Source organism: Ochotona princeps, chromosome 21 (assembly GCF_030435755.1).
Source record: "Ochotona princeps isolate mOchPri1 chromosome 21, mOchPri1.hap1, whole genome shotgun sequence".
Classification (NCBI taxonomy): domain Eukaryota; kingdom Metazoa; phylum Chordata; class Mammalia; order Lagomorpha; family Ochotonidae; genus Ochotona; species Ochotona princeps.
Window position 1 is genome coordinate 19683241 of NC_080852.1, and position 19159 is coordinate 19702399.

Sequence of the window (19159 nt, forward strand, 5' to 3'; positions counted from 1 at the left end):
CATGTTAATGACAAAAACCTTAATGATATAATCATGGAATAAAATCAAAGAATATCAGGTACCTACAGATTATTAACCAGTCATTGCTGGATTGAATGTCTTGTTAATTTTTTCTAACATTTACTTTATTTATTTGAAAGCTAGAGTTAACAGAGAGAAAGACATTTTCCATTCATTGGTTCACTCCTCAAATGAGTGCAGCAGCCAGAGCTGAGCCCGGCTGAGGCAAAGGGCCTACAACTCCACCTGGGTCTAACATAGGATGCAGGGAACAAAGCGGTAGGGCCATCTCCTGCTGTTTTATTGGATGCGTTATTGGGGAGCTGGATTGAAATTGGACAGCCAGGACTTGAACAGGCACCCATGCGGGATACTGGTATTTTACATGGTGTCATAATCCACTATGCCACGATGCTAGCCCCATCTTACTAAAATTTTTGATAAGTTTTTTCTTTGAAAAGAAAACTTATAAAAAGGACTAGTTGATACAAAAGAGAGAAGTCTTGAATTTTCAGTGGCAGAAATAAGAGATTGTAGATTGTATTGATAGTAAAAAGATAAAGAATAAGATGAGCAACCTTATAGCAATAAACCTCACCACTTTATATGAAAATTATTACTGAAATAATAAAAATTGGAACTTGAACTGTCCTGTGGTGTATAAAAGAAATCGACCATGTTAGCAAAATCTTCCCACAAAGAAAACTTTAGATGTAAGTGAAATTTCATTAGTATTTAATAAAGTAGCACTATTTTTAGCAAGCTCAACAGAGGAGTGAACACTTCCCAAATCATTTCATGGGATTAGTTCAAATCTATGATCAAAAACTGATATACCACAAGTAAAAATCAACCAGCATAATCCAACCAATATAGTCACAAAATAAAGATGGAAAACAATAGGAGTATTTGAGTCCATGAAGAAAACACATCAGACTAAATTCCGCCTCTTGTCTTGCTTGGGAATAAAAACTCTTAGAAAGCTGGGAGGAATGAGAGACTCTAGGCTTAGTAGTTAAGAGTCCCCCACCCCATGTTGCATTGTCTGGCTGTGATCCCTAGCTCTGGCTCCCAATTTCAGCTCCCTGCTAATGCTCACCTTGGGAGGAACAGAGAGTGGCTCAGATAGTTGATTCCCTGCCATTCACATGGGAGATGCAGATGGAGTTCCAGGGTCCAGGACTTGAGGTGGTTCAAACCTGTCTGTAGCTAGGATTTGGAGAGGAATTAGAAGATGGGAACCTCCCTCTCCCTTCCCTCCCCCATCCCTTCACACTCCCTTCCTCTCTCACACATTCTTTCACAAATAAAGGGAAAATAAACACTAGGAAAAGAACATTGTCAATCTGAAGGAGAAACCTGTATCCAACGTAATATTTAAAAAGCACATAAGTGGGGCCCGACGCCATGGCCTAGCAGCTAAAATCCTCACCTTGAACGTACCAGGATCCCATATGGGCGCCAGTTCTAATTCTAGTGGCCCCGCTTCCCATCCAGCTCCCTGCTTGTGGCCTGGGAAAGCAGTCCAGGACGGCCCAAAGCCTTGGGACCCTGCACCCACGTGGGAGACCTGGAGAAAGTTCCTGGATCCTGGCTTCAGTTCGGCACAGCACCGAGTGTTGCGGTCACTTGGAGAGTGAATCATCAGACGGAAGATCTTCCTCTCTGTCTCTCCTCCTCTGTATATATCTGACTTTGTAATAAAAATAAGTAAAATCTTTTAAAAAAAGCATATAAGTGACTGCTTTGTCCAGTGATCAGGAATATGCAAGAGATTTCAGCTTCTGTTACTTCAGTTTAGTATATGCTGATGGTCCTAGCCAGGGTAGTAATGCAGCAGAAAGAAAATGAAGGTGTATTGGACTGAGACGTAAAACAAGCTCTTTTTCACAATTGTGTAGAAAATCTTCAGGAATTTACAAAACAGTTACAAAAAATGTGAATTGAGCAAGGTCATTGGAAATAGGGTCTATATACAAAAATCATTTGTGTTTCTGTAGATGAGTAGCAAGTGATTACATAAATTTAAATTTTACTTTTGATTATGTAGAAACAAAATACTCAGGAATAATAAAACAAAGATTGCAAGAGTTGTAAAATGAAAACTATAAAACTTTATGAAAGAAATTAGACAAGGCCTAACTAAGTAGAGTTATACATCATGTGGAAGACTCAATATTATTTTTTCTGAAATTGATCTTTAAGTTCTACATGAGCTGAGTTAAACTCTCAAGTTTTTCTTAGTAAGAAACAATAATTGGATCCTAAAATGTCTATAGAAAGGCAAAGGCAAACAAACATTGAACAAAACTAGAGTTAGAGAGTTTCTTTTACTGGTTTCAAGACTTACTATAGGGCCTGGCGGCTAAAGTCCTCGCCTTGAAGCCCCGGGATCCCATGTGGGCGCCGGTTCTAATCCCGGCAGCTCCACTTCCCATCCAGCTCCCTGCTTGTGGCCTGGGAAAGCAGTTGAGGACGGCCCAACGCATTGGGACCCTGCACCCGCGTGGGAGACCCAGAAGAGGTTCCAGGTTCCCGGCATTGGATCTGCATGCACCGGCCTGTTGCGGCTCACTTGGGGAGTGAATCATCGGACGGAAGATCTTCCTCTCTATCTCTCCTCCTCTGTGTATATCTGGCTGTAATAAAATGAATAAATCTTAAAAAAAAAAAAGACTTACTATAAATATGTAGTAATGAAGGTGACAATAGCATGTTATTTGTGTAAAATGTAACATGATTCAGTGAAATAAATGGATCTATTGAAAATATAGGAATAGATTCTGGCACACATACAAAGTAATTAAAAAGTTAATGGAAAATACATAGTATGAAAAACATTGATGGACTTTAAAATGTTTTACATTTAATTCCAATTTCCCTTGGTATGAACTACTCTTTTGCACATGATTTCAGAAAGTTCATGGAGATAAATAAAGAATGCATAATTTTTTTATGAATTTTCTGTGAACTCTGTATACGCAACCAATTGATTTTAAGGAAAATGCCAAGGCATTCTAATGAAGAAAGGCAAATCTTTATTCAGTGGTATTGTGACAGCTTAATAAATGTACAGAAAGAAAAGAATACTTTTACCTTACTTAACAAGTAGAAATTAATTTGGGTATATCAAATGTAAAAATGAAACAGCATTTTTGCAACATTGGGGTAGGCAGGCTTTTTTTAAGATACAGAAAACACTACCCTAAATGTTGATATGCTGGGTTTCATGAAAATTGGAGCTTTTGCTTATCAAAAACTATTCAGATGTCAGGAAATCTCTATAAAAGGCATATGCATTTTTATGTATTGTTCTTGATACTTAGAAAAATCTGGTAACACTAAATGTGTTTGAGGGTATATAACCCTTATAAGACTCAACAATTATAATAAAAAAAAACCCACAATGGTTGCATGCTACAGCATGGTTAATGTCCAAAAACATCAGGTTAATTGAAATAACCCAATCACCAGTGTATACTTCTAGACAATTCTAAGAAATTCAAGGGCAGACAACCTAGTTATGATAATAAAAATAGGAATAGTGATGACTCATAGTGTATTTCTTAGGTGGCATCAGGAGGGCAGTTTGATGTGTTGTCCTTTGAATAGGACAGTAATTACCCAGGAATATCCATTTATCAAAGTACATGGGATCATATAACAAAACTCAAATGATGAATGACACCCTAATTGTTTATAATATCCATTTGTCATATAGGGTAGAATATGCATCTTCCAGTAGCCTCCCTTTGTGGACAGTAAACTTATTCCTTACCATATCATAATACCTGTGCCTGATTTGTTGCCTACCCAGTTTACCTCTTGTCCCTTCCTTACCTGCCAGACCCTAGCCTTACCAGCTGTACTATCTGAGGTAGATCATTTCTTGGTATGTTCTTACTTGTTTCCTCTGTGGCATTTCAAAAACCCATATATATATTTGTCTCTATATTTTTTCAACCTTTGTTTTCCATTGAAATATAAGCTCCAGGCTAGAAAAGACCTTGCATATGTTCCCAATATGTTGCCTGGCTCATTGTTTGTTGAATATGCGACTGAATGAAAGAATATTTCTACCATTCCATATGCCAAGGAAGTGATAGAAACGCCTTTGAAATCTATGTGTTATTCTTTCATGATATAGACTTTCCATGAATTTTTTGAAAAGTCTTCATTTTTCTGCTAAATATTGTTTTATGATAGTCTTTCCACAGCAAGATAAGTGAACTATTTTGGAGGGAGGCAGTAACGATATGGTAAGAGAGAGAAGGGCTGACATTGTGATGCAGTGAGTTAAGCTATCAGTTGTGATGTCAGCACCTCATTTCAAAGTGATGATTCACATCCCAGCTGCTCCACTTGCTACTTAATGTACCTGGGAAGGCAAGCAGAAGATAAGTTGTTGGGTTCCTGCCACCAAATGGGACAATAGAGTTGAGTTTCTGGTTCCTTGCTTTGGCCTGCCCCAGACCAACCATCTGCTGTGTTCACTTGGTATAGTGAATCAACTAGTGGAAGATATTCTTTTGTTTGCTGTCTGTCAAATAAATAAGCCTTTAAAATGAAAAAGTAGGAAAAGATGTATAGAAGAGCTATAACAATTCTATGTTGATTTTTAAGAAGTTAATTACACTATAAATATTAAACAGTGGTTTACCTGATAGAAATCTTATTACTTTAGGTGCTGTTCACCTAGACAAAGTTGCTAGAAATGGAGAAAAAAGTCATTGATTCTCAACTAAAAAAGCAGTCTTTAAGGACACACCAATTTTACAGTATAGCAGCCTGAGACAGATTTGGAAATTTTAAGCCTGCTGTGTTACTTCTGAGACCCAAAGGAAGCAGAACATAAAAACGAGCCTCTATCAATTTGAAGCAAACCTAATCTGTGTGATTATGGCTGTGGTCTAAATCTGTTAAAGATGTTCAGATTCAATGTCCTTGATATCACTATGAGTTGACCTGAATAGTGAGCAATAAACTTGTGTATCATAATTCTGGCTGGAAGATATGTGCTTAGGAAGTGAAATCGACAGTCAGTGTTTTGTGTCTGTCTCTGAGCAGACAAAGAACCTATATAAAATGACAGGTGCGTTTTTAGGGAAAGAAACCCATAATGTTTTCCTGTTTAGTGGGTGACAGTGTGTCCCAAGATAACACAAGCTTAAGGGGCTGCAACAAGCCAGGTTATTAAAGGCTAGCAGTTTCTCACTTCATACAAATTGAATTTTTTCATACGCTGGAGGACTATGGAAATCTAACGTGGGATATTGAAATAAATTAGCATATTAAGTGGATTTATACATTCAGGCTTGTGAGCACTTTGAATTTAAGGAAGAAAATTTATTACTTCTTGAAAGAAAACAGCAATTCTTAAATTCTCTATTTGATCTCCCTGTTGAAATGAGCCTATATGATAAATTCTGCCATTTTGATGATTATCCAAAGAAGTGGTTGTTAAATTGATGCAAACCTTTTTCCCCTTTCTCATTCTCCTTTTTCAGAATTACTGATTTAGGGAACATTAAAAGAAGATTATATTTATCGACAGTCCACAAGGAATTGTCCTCTACCCCTCTTCATGCAAAAATCCCACTCTTCATGATCAAGCGCAAAATTGTAAGTGTTGCATAAATTTCACCTAAATTATTAAATTCAGTTCAGCAGATTTTAATTCTGGATCTCCTATGTGCAACTTGGTTACCAACCATGACAGTATAAACAGTGAATGAAATTCATACACAACGGGGAGCACTGTGGAGAGAAGGGTGCTTATTAGTCTGTGGAAAAGAAAGAAATCTATCTGACCATGGGAAGACAGGCACCAGGAGGGAGCTGGGACTGAGCATGTCCTGGATGGATGTGCAAAAATCCTGGAAGATAGAAAGTGTGGTGCATGTTAGAAACCAGCAATGGGCTAATCATTGTTGCTGGATTTAGAAACAGCCTTAACAGAGCATCAGCCCTGCAATAGAGCCCTCTGATATAAGATCGGGGAACTATGTCTTTGGTATAACCTCTGTAGGGTCTGATCTGAGTGTCCAGTCTTTCTCAGAATTTACTCATTTTTAATAGTATCCTCAGGACTGGACTTTGTTTTTGTACTACCTCTTCTGGCAGGTGCTTAATACTTTCCCTTAAACTTACTCACTTTTTTGATTGAATTTTATAAGACAAACTTATAGCACTCTTTTTTAAGGTTTATTTTTATTTGAAAGGTAGAGAAAGAGAGAGAGATCCTCAATCTGCTGGTTCACTCCCAAGATTCCTGCAACGTTCAAGGCTGGGCCAAGCTAAAACTAGGAGCCGAGAGCTCCATCCAAGTCTCCCACATGACAGAGACCCAAATACTTCAACCATCATCTACTACCTCCTAGGTGTACGTTAGCTAGAAGGTGAATCGGGAGAGCAAAAATCAATCCCTGGTACTCTAATATGAGACAAGCATTCCAAGTGGTGGCTTAACCAACCACACCATAATACCCACACCAATCTTAGTCTTACAAATAGCTAGCAAAAAAATTAACATGGAAAATAAATATAACAAAACAATATTTTAAAGTCTAGCTTGGCACTCTTTCTATTTACCTATTTAGCCTAGTCCCAAGGGCTACTCTGTATTAAAAATAGTTCATCATGGATGGTGATATATGTGAAGGCTTGGAGAAGGGCTGAAGAAGAGAAACTTCTAAAAATGTTATTTAAAAGGCATAGTGAGGCAAAAAGGCAACATTTCTATCTTGTGATTTGCTTCCCGGTTGCCCAGAATAGCTGGGCTGGAGCTGAAGCAGGAACCAGAACACAATCTATGGCTTGTAGGAACACACGTGGCTTGTAGGGAAATGAGTCAAGACTTGAACCCAGAAACTCCAAGATTTGCTGTGAACATCCTAACTGCTATGGCAAATACCCAGTCCAAGGGAAATTCTTATTCTGTCATCCAAAGTTATTTAGTGTCATTCCTGTGTACCATCTAAAATCATTTACAAATGATGTATGTTCCACTTTTTTTGTTTTAAAACGATTTAGTTATTTATTTGGAGTAGTTACAGATTGGCATGGAGAAGACAGCAAGAAATAAAAAATCTTCTGTCTGCTAGTTCACTCCCTAGATGACCAAAGCCAGGAACCAGAAATTTCGTTCAGGTCTCCCTTTTAGGTGGAAGGGGCCCAAACACTTGGACTGTCTTCTGTAGCTTTTCCCAGGCCATTGGTAGGGATCCAAATTAGAAGTGGAGCAGCCGGAACACAAACCAGCACCTATATGAATAGTCACATTATGCCACAAATGAAATCCCATATTGATACATGTGCCCCTCTTGCAGAACTACTATGGTAGGAAAAGGGAAGCCATCAAAACTCTTGGACTGCAGAGGAAACACAGTCAGATCTGCACTTCAGGAATATTAACCCAAGGTGCTAACAAATGAGTTATGACTCTCATGCCAAGCTTAGTTAGAGATAAGTTAATATTACTGGATATTGTTACTATTTTTCTTCTGTGGGTCAAGGTCTGTGTCAGATGATATGAATTCAAAGATAATGACACATAGTTGTTCTCCTCAAGGAGATATTAATACTCCTGTAAAGTTAGTATATCAACACTTATGAATAATGGACTGTGGTGAGCACCATATTAGTATAGTCTATGAAACCTGCGTTGCTGAAGGAAAATATTAAGTTGTCCAGCCAAGTTGGCTAAGGTTGTAAAGAGTTTTGTTCTTAATTATTTGAAAAGCAGAGTGACAGAGATAGATCTTTCATCTGCTGATTCACTTCCCAAGTAGCCATAATCATCAGGGCTAGACCAGGCCAAAGCCAGGAGCCTAGGTCTCCTACATGGATAACAAGGACCCTCTTCCGCTGCTTTCCTAAGTGCATTAGCAAGCACTTGACTCAGAAATGAAGCAGCAGAGAGTCAAACCAGCCTGCTCCAATATGGAATGCAGCTGTTATAGGCAAAAGCTTAATCTGAACATCGTTGACCCCAGTATGTTCTATTTAAGAAAGAAACAAAATTCAGAAACTCAACATCATAGTTGCTATGGTTTGAATATGATTTGGCCACTGAGTTCATGCATAACTTTAAACCCTGAAGTCATAAGTAAATGGTATTAAGAGGGTTAAAACATTATAGAGAAGTTCATTAGACCACTGGAGAAAGATAATTCTCTCAAGAGAATTATAGAAACCTAAATTCCTCTCTCTCTTTCCTTATTGATTCAGCAGATGATCCTTCTTTTGTTTATGCTCCAACATCTGCCATCTGCCCCTCACCAAAGCCAAAGCCAGGATCATGCTGTTTTGACTTTGAAACTCGAGAACCATGAGCCAAAATAAATTTCTCTTTACTTCATAAATAACTTTTTTCTTATATTTTGTTTTAATAATGTGACACTGCTATAATAACAGTCATGATGTTCAGCATAAAATAAAAATAAAATCAGTAGATATACACAGTGGGAAAACATGACACAAAGCAGGAAGGGAAAAAGAAATCAGACCCAGACATGCCAAAGATTTGGGGTTGAAAAGACGAGAGCTTTAAAACAACTTAATAAATATGTTTGAGGAGTCTAAGGAAAATGTGAATATACTGAAAGGATTAATTAGAAACTTCCCATTCAGAGTTGTAGCTCCTGGCTTTGACCTGGTCCAGTCTTACCTATTATGGGAGTCAGCCAATGGGTAGCAAATCTCTGCCTGCCTCTGTCTCTGTCTGTCTGTCTCTCTCAACACAACCACATACATCTCTCTAAAATTTTAAAAGTATCCTTGTGGGACTCTAAAAGAAATAATATGTAGTTTTCAGTCCAAATGTTGTAGGAATCAGAAACTTTCCAAAGAATGTATGGGGCAAGTTGAAGACAAAGTCAATAGCCTTAAATGCAAACACATCAAAAGACCTCAGTAAGTGGAAATGAAATAAAACCCTGTAATTAAAAGGCAGAAATTATTAGATTGACTAAAAAGCAAGGCACAGTTGGATACTGTTTATAAAAAGTACACATTAACTAAATACACAGATAAATTACAAATGAAAAGATATGCCACGGAAATATTAATCATAGGAAAAGATAAAGTATCAACAAAATAGAATTCAGGACATAGAGTATTAAGACAGCTGTTTCAAAATGATAAGAGGATTAAATCTTGAAGTAGATATGGCAATCGTTTATGTGTACAAATCTAATAACAGAACTTCAAAATTAATGAAGCAAAATATAGCAGAACTAAAGGGTAAAAAAGAAGTGCGCAAGTGTGCCTGGAAATTTCAAGATCCCTCCCTTGGATTTAGACAGAAATCACATTGGACATAGACTTGGAACACACTGTCAACTAACCTGACACATCTAACATTTGTAGAACATTTTTCTAGAAACTGCAGGATACACAGTATTTTTAAATGCAGATTGAATGTTCACCAAGATACACTGATGTTAGGCTCAGATCTCAAAATATTTTCAGACATTGAATAAATGCAGAGTATGTTTGCAGGGGAATTAAATTAGATATCAATTTAAAAAGTTAATTGGATTATTCCCAAATACTTACAAATGAACATCATTCTTCTTCTAACCTGATCTGTTGTGAAATTAAAACTAATGTGAAAAATTAAAAACATATCAATAAACACCTTAAAACCCTAATTGTGTACCATTGTAGGATAGCAGCAAACCAACTGAGGTACTAAAATTCAAGGAGGAGACATAGTTTAGGAATGCCAGGTCATGAAATTATGCTTTCTTGTTTGTCATTTCCTTTTAAAAAGACATGCTAGTTAGAGCTTTGCGACTCTTTCTACACTGACCAAAAAAAAAAAAAAAGCCAGTTATTTTGAGATCACTTCTAGAGTAATGGCAGAGAATAGAAACTTGGGGGATCAAAAAGTGTACAACCAATAATTTGTTATTTCATGTATTAGAATGCCTGTGTGTGTGTGTGCTTTCATAGTATAGCAGCCCTTTCAACAGCATATTACAGCCACATTAGCCAGAATGAATTGGTAAAAACTAGAAATTCATGCTCTAAATCAATTCTGTCATCCTTCATCAGGTACTTCCTCCCTGTAAATCTGCGTTTAGGGATATGTACTGTAAATTCAATTGTTAATCTAAGTAAAAAACAAAACAGATGTATCACATTACTCTGTTGTTCATACTTCTTAAGAAACCTAAATTATGAACAGTGTAGGTCAAGAGTTCTTTGCATGGAAGGATACAGTGATTAGAGATCAGGAAGAATGTTAAAAAAAAAAAAGATGTTAAGAGTGGATGGTATTACCAAGTTTAATGAAAATAATATTTTATAAAGATCAAATATAATTCACATAATCTATCTGTCAGTAGTTGAGAGTTCGTACTCTTTTCAAAACTTTGGAAAATATATCCTAGCATTTAGATAAATAATGCGGTATATATTGAAGCTTATGAAAATTGGGACCTTTATAAATATCAGGTAAACCAGAAAATAATTTCTATTTCCTCTAACCAAGCATGATTTGTGAATGTGATTCTCATTTTTTTTTTCTGGAAAAAGTCTCATTTGAACTTCGAGGAAGTAGATTTGTTAAATAAACTTACTAGTTCCCATTTGAATGGTTGTGAAATGAAAGACTGTATGGGTGTGGACATGTATGTATGGACAGGTCTGCATACATTCATCTAAACACATATGTACCCCTTTGTATGTTGAATACTTTCCATAATACCTGAGTCCAGACAGGAAAAGTAGAAGCAGCATGACTGATAGATAAGAGCATTGTGTGAGTTAGGTTTTGAAGGAGTTGCCGTCTGTGGAATCCATCCAAGCAGGAAATAAGGGGGCAAGGCCCAAGGTGAGGTAGCCAGCAAATTTACACTTCCCTGTGCCTGAAACACTTATTTATTGTTCAGAACCAAACTCAGATATCAACTCCATGCCTTTCTTATATATACAAAGGCAGCATCAAAGATAATGCAACTGATTATTTTTAAAACCCATTATTAATGGAAAAAATATTCTAATTGTGTAAGGGAAAAGTAATCACAGCACAGCTTGGCTTAATTGTGTACAGTATTTACGTGGTCGTGAGAGGGGAAGCACAGAATATGAGTTTTAAGGAAAAAGAGAAAACAAATGAGAGGAAATTATGTAGGACAGATGAAGTGACAGGAGTAGGATGTGTAAGTGAGCCAAAAATCTTATCTACCGTAACAGGAAGTATGATGAATCAATTTTAAATGTCATTTAAAAATACAAAGAGGAAACAGTGAAGTGAATTGCTGGATGATTAGATGAGATGAGGTGACAAAGGACAGAATTTAGCATACAATTTTTGGCATTATTCGGCTTCTAATTGCATATAATAACATGGTGAAAGTTTTTCAATTTTGTTTGAGAAGGTTTTCCCATCCTTTCTCTTCTCTGCCCTCCATGAGCCCCATTCTGTAGTTACTGTGTTAAGAGGATACTATGCTCCTTTCCTAGCCTAGGAGAGAGAACTGTGTCATTTTTATATGTATCTACAGAGCAATGCCCCGTGTCTAATACCTAATAAATGTTTGCCATGTCTGAGGAAGAAGGGATGAATAGGATTACTGATGGGGTAGATGAGCATGATATTAAGTCTTTTAAGAAGGAGAACTATATTTATACAACCACAAGAATGTTAATAGGGCCCGGCAGCGTGGCCTAGCAGCTAAAGTCCTCACCTTGAAAGCCCCAGGATCCCATATGGGCGCCGGTTCTAATCCCGGCAGCTCCACTTCCCATCCAGCTCCCTGCTTGTGGCCTGGGAAAGCAGTCGAGGACAGCCCAAAGCTTTGGGACCCTGCACCCGCGTGGGAGACCCGGAAGAGGTTCCAGGTTCCCGGCTTCGGATCAGCGCGCACCGGCCCGTTGCGGCTCACTTGGGGAGTGAATCATCGGATGGAAGATCTTCCTCTCTGTCTCTCCTCCTCTCTGTATATCCGGCTTTCCAATAATAATAAATCTTTAAAAAAAAAATGTTAATAGAACAATGTTGATCGTTACTTTGGAATGACTGGAAATGCCAAGCCTCCATTCCCTAGAGCCTGGATTTCACCAAGTCATGATGTTTCACCTGAGGGCATTAACTACTGGACTTTTCCACTCTGTTCCACTTCCTGCAGCAGCCTTCCAACCAGCCTTCCTCACTTTATGCTTAATGACAGAGGACACTGAACCAGCCCTCCTGTGCTTACCTGTTCTCTGTTCTGCCACATGTCCCCTTAAGAATCCCCTGATTTTATTCACAGATGGCTGCTGCACTTTTTTTTTTTCTGAGAACCTCAGTGACACATTTCTCCTAAAATTTAAGGCCTTCTTCCTGGTTCTTCCACTCACCTAGAACCTGGCCTCCCACCTCCAGTCCCCAAGACATCCCCTCCTCTCAGTGATCACCATCCTGTAGGTCAACTCAGTCTCATCATGCCCAGTCCTCCCTTCCTCCTTTGCTTACTCTAGGCACCTTGTACCCTAACAGTTTAGAGCATCCCATAGTTGAGGAATAAAAATGTATAAAAATTTAATCTAGAAACGTCTACAAAGAAAGCAATCATCACATACGCAATCAATAATTTACTGTACTATGTCTTCCTTTGATACTATATAAACATTTTCAAGCTCAACTCTATGTTAAAATCAACATTTTCACATAGAAAATATCTCCCTTTTCAAAACTTCTGTAGTGCGGACCTGGCACAATCCATGCACTAGGATCCTATATGGGCACCAATTCATGTCCTAGCTCCTCCACTCCCCATCCAGCTCCAAAGGTTGTGACCTAGGAAAGCAGTAGAGGCAGCCCAATGCCTTGGGATCCTGAATTTGCATGGAGACTTGGAAGAAGTTCCTGGCTCCTGACTTCAGATTGGCGCAATCTGGCCATTGCTGCCACTAGCAGAATGAATCTGGATGGATCCTTCCCTCTGTCTCTCCTTCTTTATGTAAATCTGCCTTTCCAATAAATATTTTTATTTTATTTTAAAGATTTAAAATAAATCTTTAAAACAAATACTATTTGTTTAGAATAATAGAAAAGATTTATTTTCTATTATTCTAAACAAATAATAGAAAAGATGGACATTCTTAAAGGAGTACACACAGGGACTGTTATTGTGGCATAACAGGCAGCAGTGCACTGCCTGCACTGCTGGCACCCAGTATAGGTACCTGATCTCATATCAGCTGCTCCACTTCCAATACAATCCTGATAATGTGTCTAGGAAAGCAACAGAGGATAACACAGGTACTGGGGCCCCTACAGGAGACCAACATCATTCTGGCCCAGCCTGGGCCATTGCAGCCATTTGGGAAGTAAATTGGCAGATGGAAGATCTCTCTATATTTGTTTTTTTGTTTTGTTTTGTTTTTAACATTTTATTATTATTATTATCATTTTATGATACAGTTCCATAGGCTCCTGGCATTTCCCTTATCCCCTGCCCAATTCCTCCCCCACCTTATTCCTCTATATCATTACTAAAATACAGTTCTTCATACACAGTCATATGTCCGTCATTGTGGGCATGGACAGTGGCAGAGTCCAGCATCCTGTTGTCAAGATATAGTGAACAGTTTCATTGTAAATCCATCATTGTCTGGAAGTAGAAATGCATACTACATTGTATCCTCACATCTGAATTTTAGTCTCCATTTCACAGCTACTGTACATCCCCTCAAATGAAAAGTCATACAAAATCAGCAATAGAAAGAAAAATAGAAATTTACAATGCCATGAAGTTAAATGACATGTTACTAGATATGACAGTCTCCATTACACAGCTACTATACATCCCCTTAAATGAAAAGCCACAAAACAAAATCAGCATCGGGGAGAAAAAAGAAATTAACAACACCATGAAGTTAAATACCATGCTACTAAATGATTAACGTGTAGCTGAAGAAATGAAAATCAAGAACCTTCTTGAGGAAAATGATGCTACTGTATGATCTATGAGTCATTGAATGATTTAATCAGAAGAAAGTGTTTTGAAGAGATGAAACTAACGGAAAACAACAACACCCATGTGATATAGTTTCCGTTGATTTTTGTTGGTGAAGTGTGTCTCTTCTAGACAATAAATAGATGGATTTTGTTTTTTAATCCAGTCTACTAATCTTTCGTCCTGCAGTCTCAAATATGCCTTAATTTCTCACAAAATTATTTTTTCCTTCCCTTTAATTCAGTGAGACCATTGAGAGATCGTTTGCTGTAGTATTGAGGTATCTAATTGTTTAATGGGTAGAAATTAGTCTCTGCAAGAGCACTTAAACAATCAGAACATACCAAGGCATAATTACAAATTCTTTAGAAGAATCTTTCTGTGCGATACACTAATTCATTCTAAGTAGATAGCACTGGCCATAATTTAAACCCAGCTTCTAATTTCTCCCATGCCTTTTAAAAAAACAAATATAAGTGGCTAATTATGATGAAATTAGTCCTCTTAAATCAACAATTGGCTACTTATCCCTGATTTTCAAGATTTAAGTGCTCTAAGGTACCTGCAGTTAACTTCCCACTGGGTCACTGCCTACCGCTAGGGAGATACTTCCCAAAGTCGTTACAGCCTTGTCTCATGTGGGGAGCACTGTAGTCAGATGATCAGTGGGTAGTTAGATTATGGTGATTTTTCAGGAAATATCAAGGAAAATTTTAAGGAAAATTAAGCCACAACGGAGAGATTTTTCAAAAAGGAGAAAATGGATTTGGGCTGTTTGACCCAGGTAAGTGCTTCAATTCCCTGGACTTTGTGTGTTAAATGACTTGGTCATTTTATGCAAGGATGGAAAGTACTGACTACTCTACTTTTATTTTAGTGGTGCAATCTGTGCATTGACTTGGTAGCATTCACCAGTGAAATATTCAAGGGAGCTGTCTTCCAGTCATTGGATGGAATTATTGTCTCAGCTAACTGTAAGCTGCGTAAGATCTTCACTTTAAAATCCAAGCCTCAAGACACAGCTGATAAAGATGGTATGTTCAAGTGACTATCAAAGTTTTTAAATTCTCTGGTGTATTTTTTTAAATGAACCAAGCTTTTGCAATACTGTAGGTGCATGATAGCAGTTTTATTTTTGCTAAGATAAATTAACCCACAATCATATTGATCTTATTATTGTGGATGAGTACTTTTACTATAACTGAATATCACAAAAAATGTGTGTGTTTTTTTTTTCTGATGATTGTTTTTCCTTTTCATTATAATAACTCATGCTCTCTGATTTAGGATTCTTAGTTACTGACAATAAAATTCTCTAGGTGACTGAAACAGAAACGGAATTTATTTTAAGGAAATTAGTCTAGAGGTGATCAAGATCATTTGAAAAGTCAGATTCAAAGCCGATAGCCAAACACACAACCAACTCCTCCAAGCGAAAGATTGCTGTGGGGATGTTCCCCAAGGGCTGCAGCTTGACAGACGCTCTGACAATCACACCACAAAGCTCAGTCCTTACAGCAGCCCCTGAAAGCAAGATGTCTTCCTTACCACTACACTTGCTGGAAGTGACTGCTTTTCTTCTCATTTCTCTGTATGGCTATGTTTTATTTAAGAGATTATGGATTCCACGATACAAGGGAGTGCAGGCAAAGCAGATGTCTGCTGACTTGGGAGACATGACTCAATATATGGGAAAGTTACAAAACTGGGAAGAGTGTACAAAAGATACCAGGCATCCAGAAAGCTCTTTAGCTGTCCGCTGTACTATTTTACCCCTCTGTGAGCATTTCATGAAGTCACTTGAGGCAAATCATTGCAACTTTCTAATTATCATGGTAAGATGAAATGAGACTTGAGGTCTTCCTTATACTGTTTCTGGAGAGACTACAAATATATACATTTAATGATTCATAATTCAATTAATAAATATGCTCCGCAGGTAACTCACACTCCTAAAATTCATAAGGTACTTCTAAGAGGATTATGAACAACCAAAAGTATTAAGAGCATATTGATGCTTCCTTTTGATTTTCATCTGGGATTATTTTTATTTTATTTTTTTTATTTTAATTTTTTATATTTTTATTAATATTTAGCATTATGTGACAGTTTCATAGGCTCTGGGAATCCCCCTCCCCCTCCCCTCCCCCCTGGTGGATTCCTCCACCTTGATGCAGCATTACAGTTCAAATTCAATCAAGATTCTTTCCTTGCAAACATATACTGAGCATGGAGTCCAGCTACTTATTGTCCAGATGGGTTGAACAGTTTCTTGGGGAGACCATTTCTGGTCCGAAGTCAGAGCTGGTATAATATCACCACAGTCAATTAAGAGTCCCAATATAACATCAACAGCAATTTGCAATATTATGGAATTGACATGGGTTTGAGTAACCAGTATGTTAAAAAAAAAAAAAAAAAAAAAAAAAACAAGTCCTAACCACAACCTATGATTAGCTCATTGACATCTCAATTTTAGTTTATATACAGGACCGGACCGGCTGCTATATACCTTGAAAAGGCTATAGGGTACCATTCAGCTGTCTCGTGTCTATTTCATTTTAGTATTTAGCCATTTGTTGTGTTGAAGTATAATTTTGTTGATCTTGGCAGATTTTGGGATAATCTAGACTGGCTTGTAACTCTAACAAGATATTTGTCAACATTTAAGGTGCAGAACATTTTTTTTTTTTTTGGGGGGGGGTTGTGCAGGAAAATCCTCAACACCATGGTGAGGAGTGACTAATCTTTGTGTCCCACCCAGCAAGGCATGAGCCAATCCACGCCAGCTCTTTCCTGTCAGATTTCAAGCTCTACTTTTTGTTGTCTATTTATTTTAGGTTTTTTTTTTTTTAGTTTGTATGATTGTTTGTTTGCTGTGAGGGGTTTTCGAAGCGATCCCGATGGTCACTGCGAGGGAGGGCGGGGGTCCAGAGGTGGAGCCAGGCTCGGACCAGAGAAAGCTCTCCTCCCTAGTCCCGAAGAACATTTATTGTTCTTCTGTGTCTGCGGACCGCTCAGGGCTTCTGGTTGTCTTTCCGATGACGTTGTGGGATTATTTTTAAAACCAGTTCTGGCAGCCCAGGAAGCAGGCTGGCACTCAGATGTTGAAGGTGCTTCCTCAGAAGTTTCTATCTGGTCTTTAGACATGTGTTCCATCTGGATGAGTGTCAGGAAAATCTTTATGTGGCTCACTCTGTTGTTCAGAACACTATACCTATACACTTTCTTTGATAATGAAACATTGTAGTGTTTTAACAGTTCCCCAAAGCAGTCACAAGGTAGGTAACAAGAGTGGCTACTCAAGCTGCTTACCTTATATACCATGTACACCTAAATGAAAAAGTAAAGGGTCTCATTTTCAAAAGAGAATCCAGATAATAAAAAGCCTCAGAATTTATGGGCACACCTGTTTACACTGGATCACTGGAGGTGAATCACAATTGGATTAATATTCTAAACATAAAATACTGGTTCAAACGTGGTAAATTCAATGCATGTTTTAATCTTTGATCCATTCTCAACCCCCCACTAAAACTGTGATATGAAAATTGAGAAGGTATAAGGCCACAGCATGAGGATTACTGATGAGGAGACAACAGATGTTCATAACTTTTATAAGTGGAAGGAATGATTTTTAAAAGGCTTGATGAGTTTAAGACTCAAGCATTGGCAGTCTTTAGCCACAAGAAAAAGGGTGTGGTTACAAAACTACAAAGATGGTTTAAAATCTTGTACAAATTGCTATAGGGCCCCAGATTCCCTCCCTAACATTATGTAACCAGGCATCAGGGGATTTATTTTCTGGAGGAACTGCACCAGACACATGATAGATGTCAAAACTAACAGGAGGAAGGAAATAGATATGGTAAGTAATCTGTGTGTTTTCCAAGTTAGGCAAACATATTGCTTCTATAAAATAAGAATGATTTTGTCATGCTTTACTTCAGTAAATGTTTTGTTGAAGACATTTATTAGAGTTATTTGATGAGGCACATGAGTGTCAGGCAAATTTAAAAAAAAAGTTGAATATGCCCTAAGATCACCAAATCAGAGAAAGCAAAGAAACAACCAAGTAAAACTCCAATTACTCTGATTTTTCAAAATTGAATGATAGGACATTAATACATAAACACATACAGAGATAGAGAGAAGGAATTTCAGAGTAGACTGACATATTTATCCTAGACCAATGACAATGACTTTATGGCTGAATTTCTTTTTTTTTTTTTTTAAGATTTATTCATTTTTATTACAGCCAGATATACACAGAGGAGGAGAGACAGGAAGATCCTCTGTCCGATGATTTACTCCCCAAGTGAGCCGCAATGGGCCTGTGCACGCCGATCCGAAGCCGGGAACCAGGAACCTCCTCCGGGTCTCCCACGTGGGTGCAGGGTCCCAATGCATTGGGCCGTCCTTGACTGCTTTCCCAGGCCACAAGCAGGGAGCTGGATGGGAAGTGGAGCTGCCGGGATTAGAACCGGCGCCCATATGGGATCCCGGGGCTTCCAAGGCGAGGACCCATTTCTGTCCATGGACCCTTGCTTGGGATATCCTGAGCCAGGAAATTAACTTTCCAAAAAGTGCGTCATGAAGGAAAAGTAGTAATTTCTCAAGCAGTGAGAACAGAAAATGGAACAATGAGAGGAGAAAGCATTTCAGACAGAAGAAAGAGCATGAATGTATAAAGGCATGGCTTCAGGGCACGAACAAGGACAGGGCTTTCAAGATGATTCCTGGACTACGCCAGGAAGCAAACCATAGATGATGTAAATAAAAACACAGGGGACAGTCTTGTCCCCTGAATTCTGCATGCACTTACTAAACTAGAAAAGCTTAAACATGACAAGAATGTGATATGAAGACAAAAGAAGACAAAGGAATCACATAGTATAGGGCAAAATGATTGCCTTTGATCCAGAAGATTAGCCATAGGAGAGATAGAAGGATAATGAAGATGGTAATTATTATGACAGTGGCGACAATGATTACAGCTTTATCTCTTGAGCTAGACATTATCCTAAGCTCTTTCCTGATAGGAATGCCTTTAATCCTGATAACAACTCTATGATAGCATTGCTACTATTGAGTAAGAGTGCCACGGTTTGGAGACTGGCAGTGTTTCGGGCATCTCTATTACAGTGCCAATGGTGTCCTTTGTCTTTCTTACTGAAGAAAAGGTCACTTTGATGTGCAGAGACAGA

The 19159-nt window shown here is 38.0% G+C and overlaps 1 protein-coding gene across 4 annotated transcripts in view; it reads left to right on the forward strand.

The window, feature by feature from the left end:
* The window catches only part of CFAP20DC (CFAP20 domain containing), a 207892-nt gene that overhangs the window by 80096 nt on the left and 108637 nt on the right, over window positions 1-19159 (forward strand). For all 4 annotated transcript variants that reach the window (XM_058678488.1, XM_058678489.1, XM_058678490.1 and 1 more), the window contains 2 exons: window positions 5508-5622; window positions 14830-14986. In XM_058678488.1, coding sequence (XP_058534471.1) covers window positions 5508-5622; window positions 14830-14986 — 272 coding nt within the window. The remainder of the gene's footprint in view (window positions 1-5507; window positions 5623-14829; window positions 14987-19159) is intronic.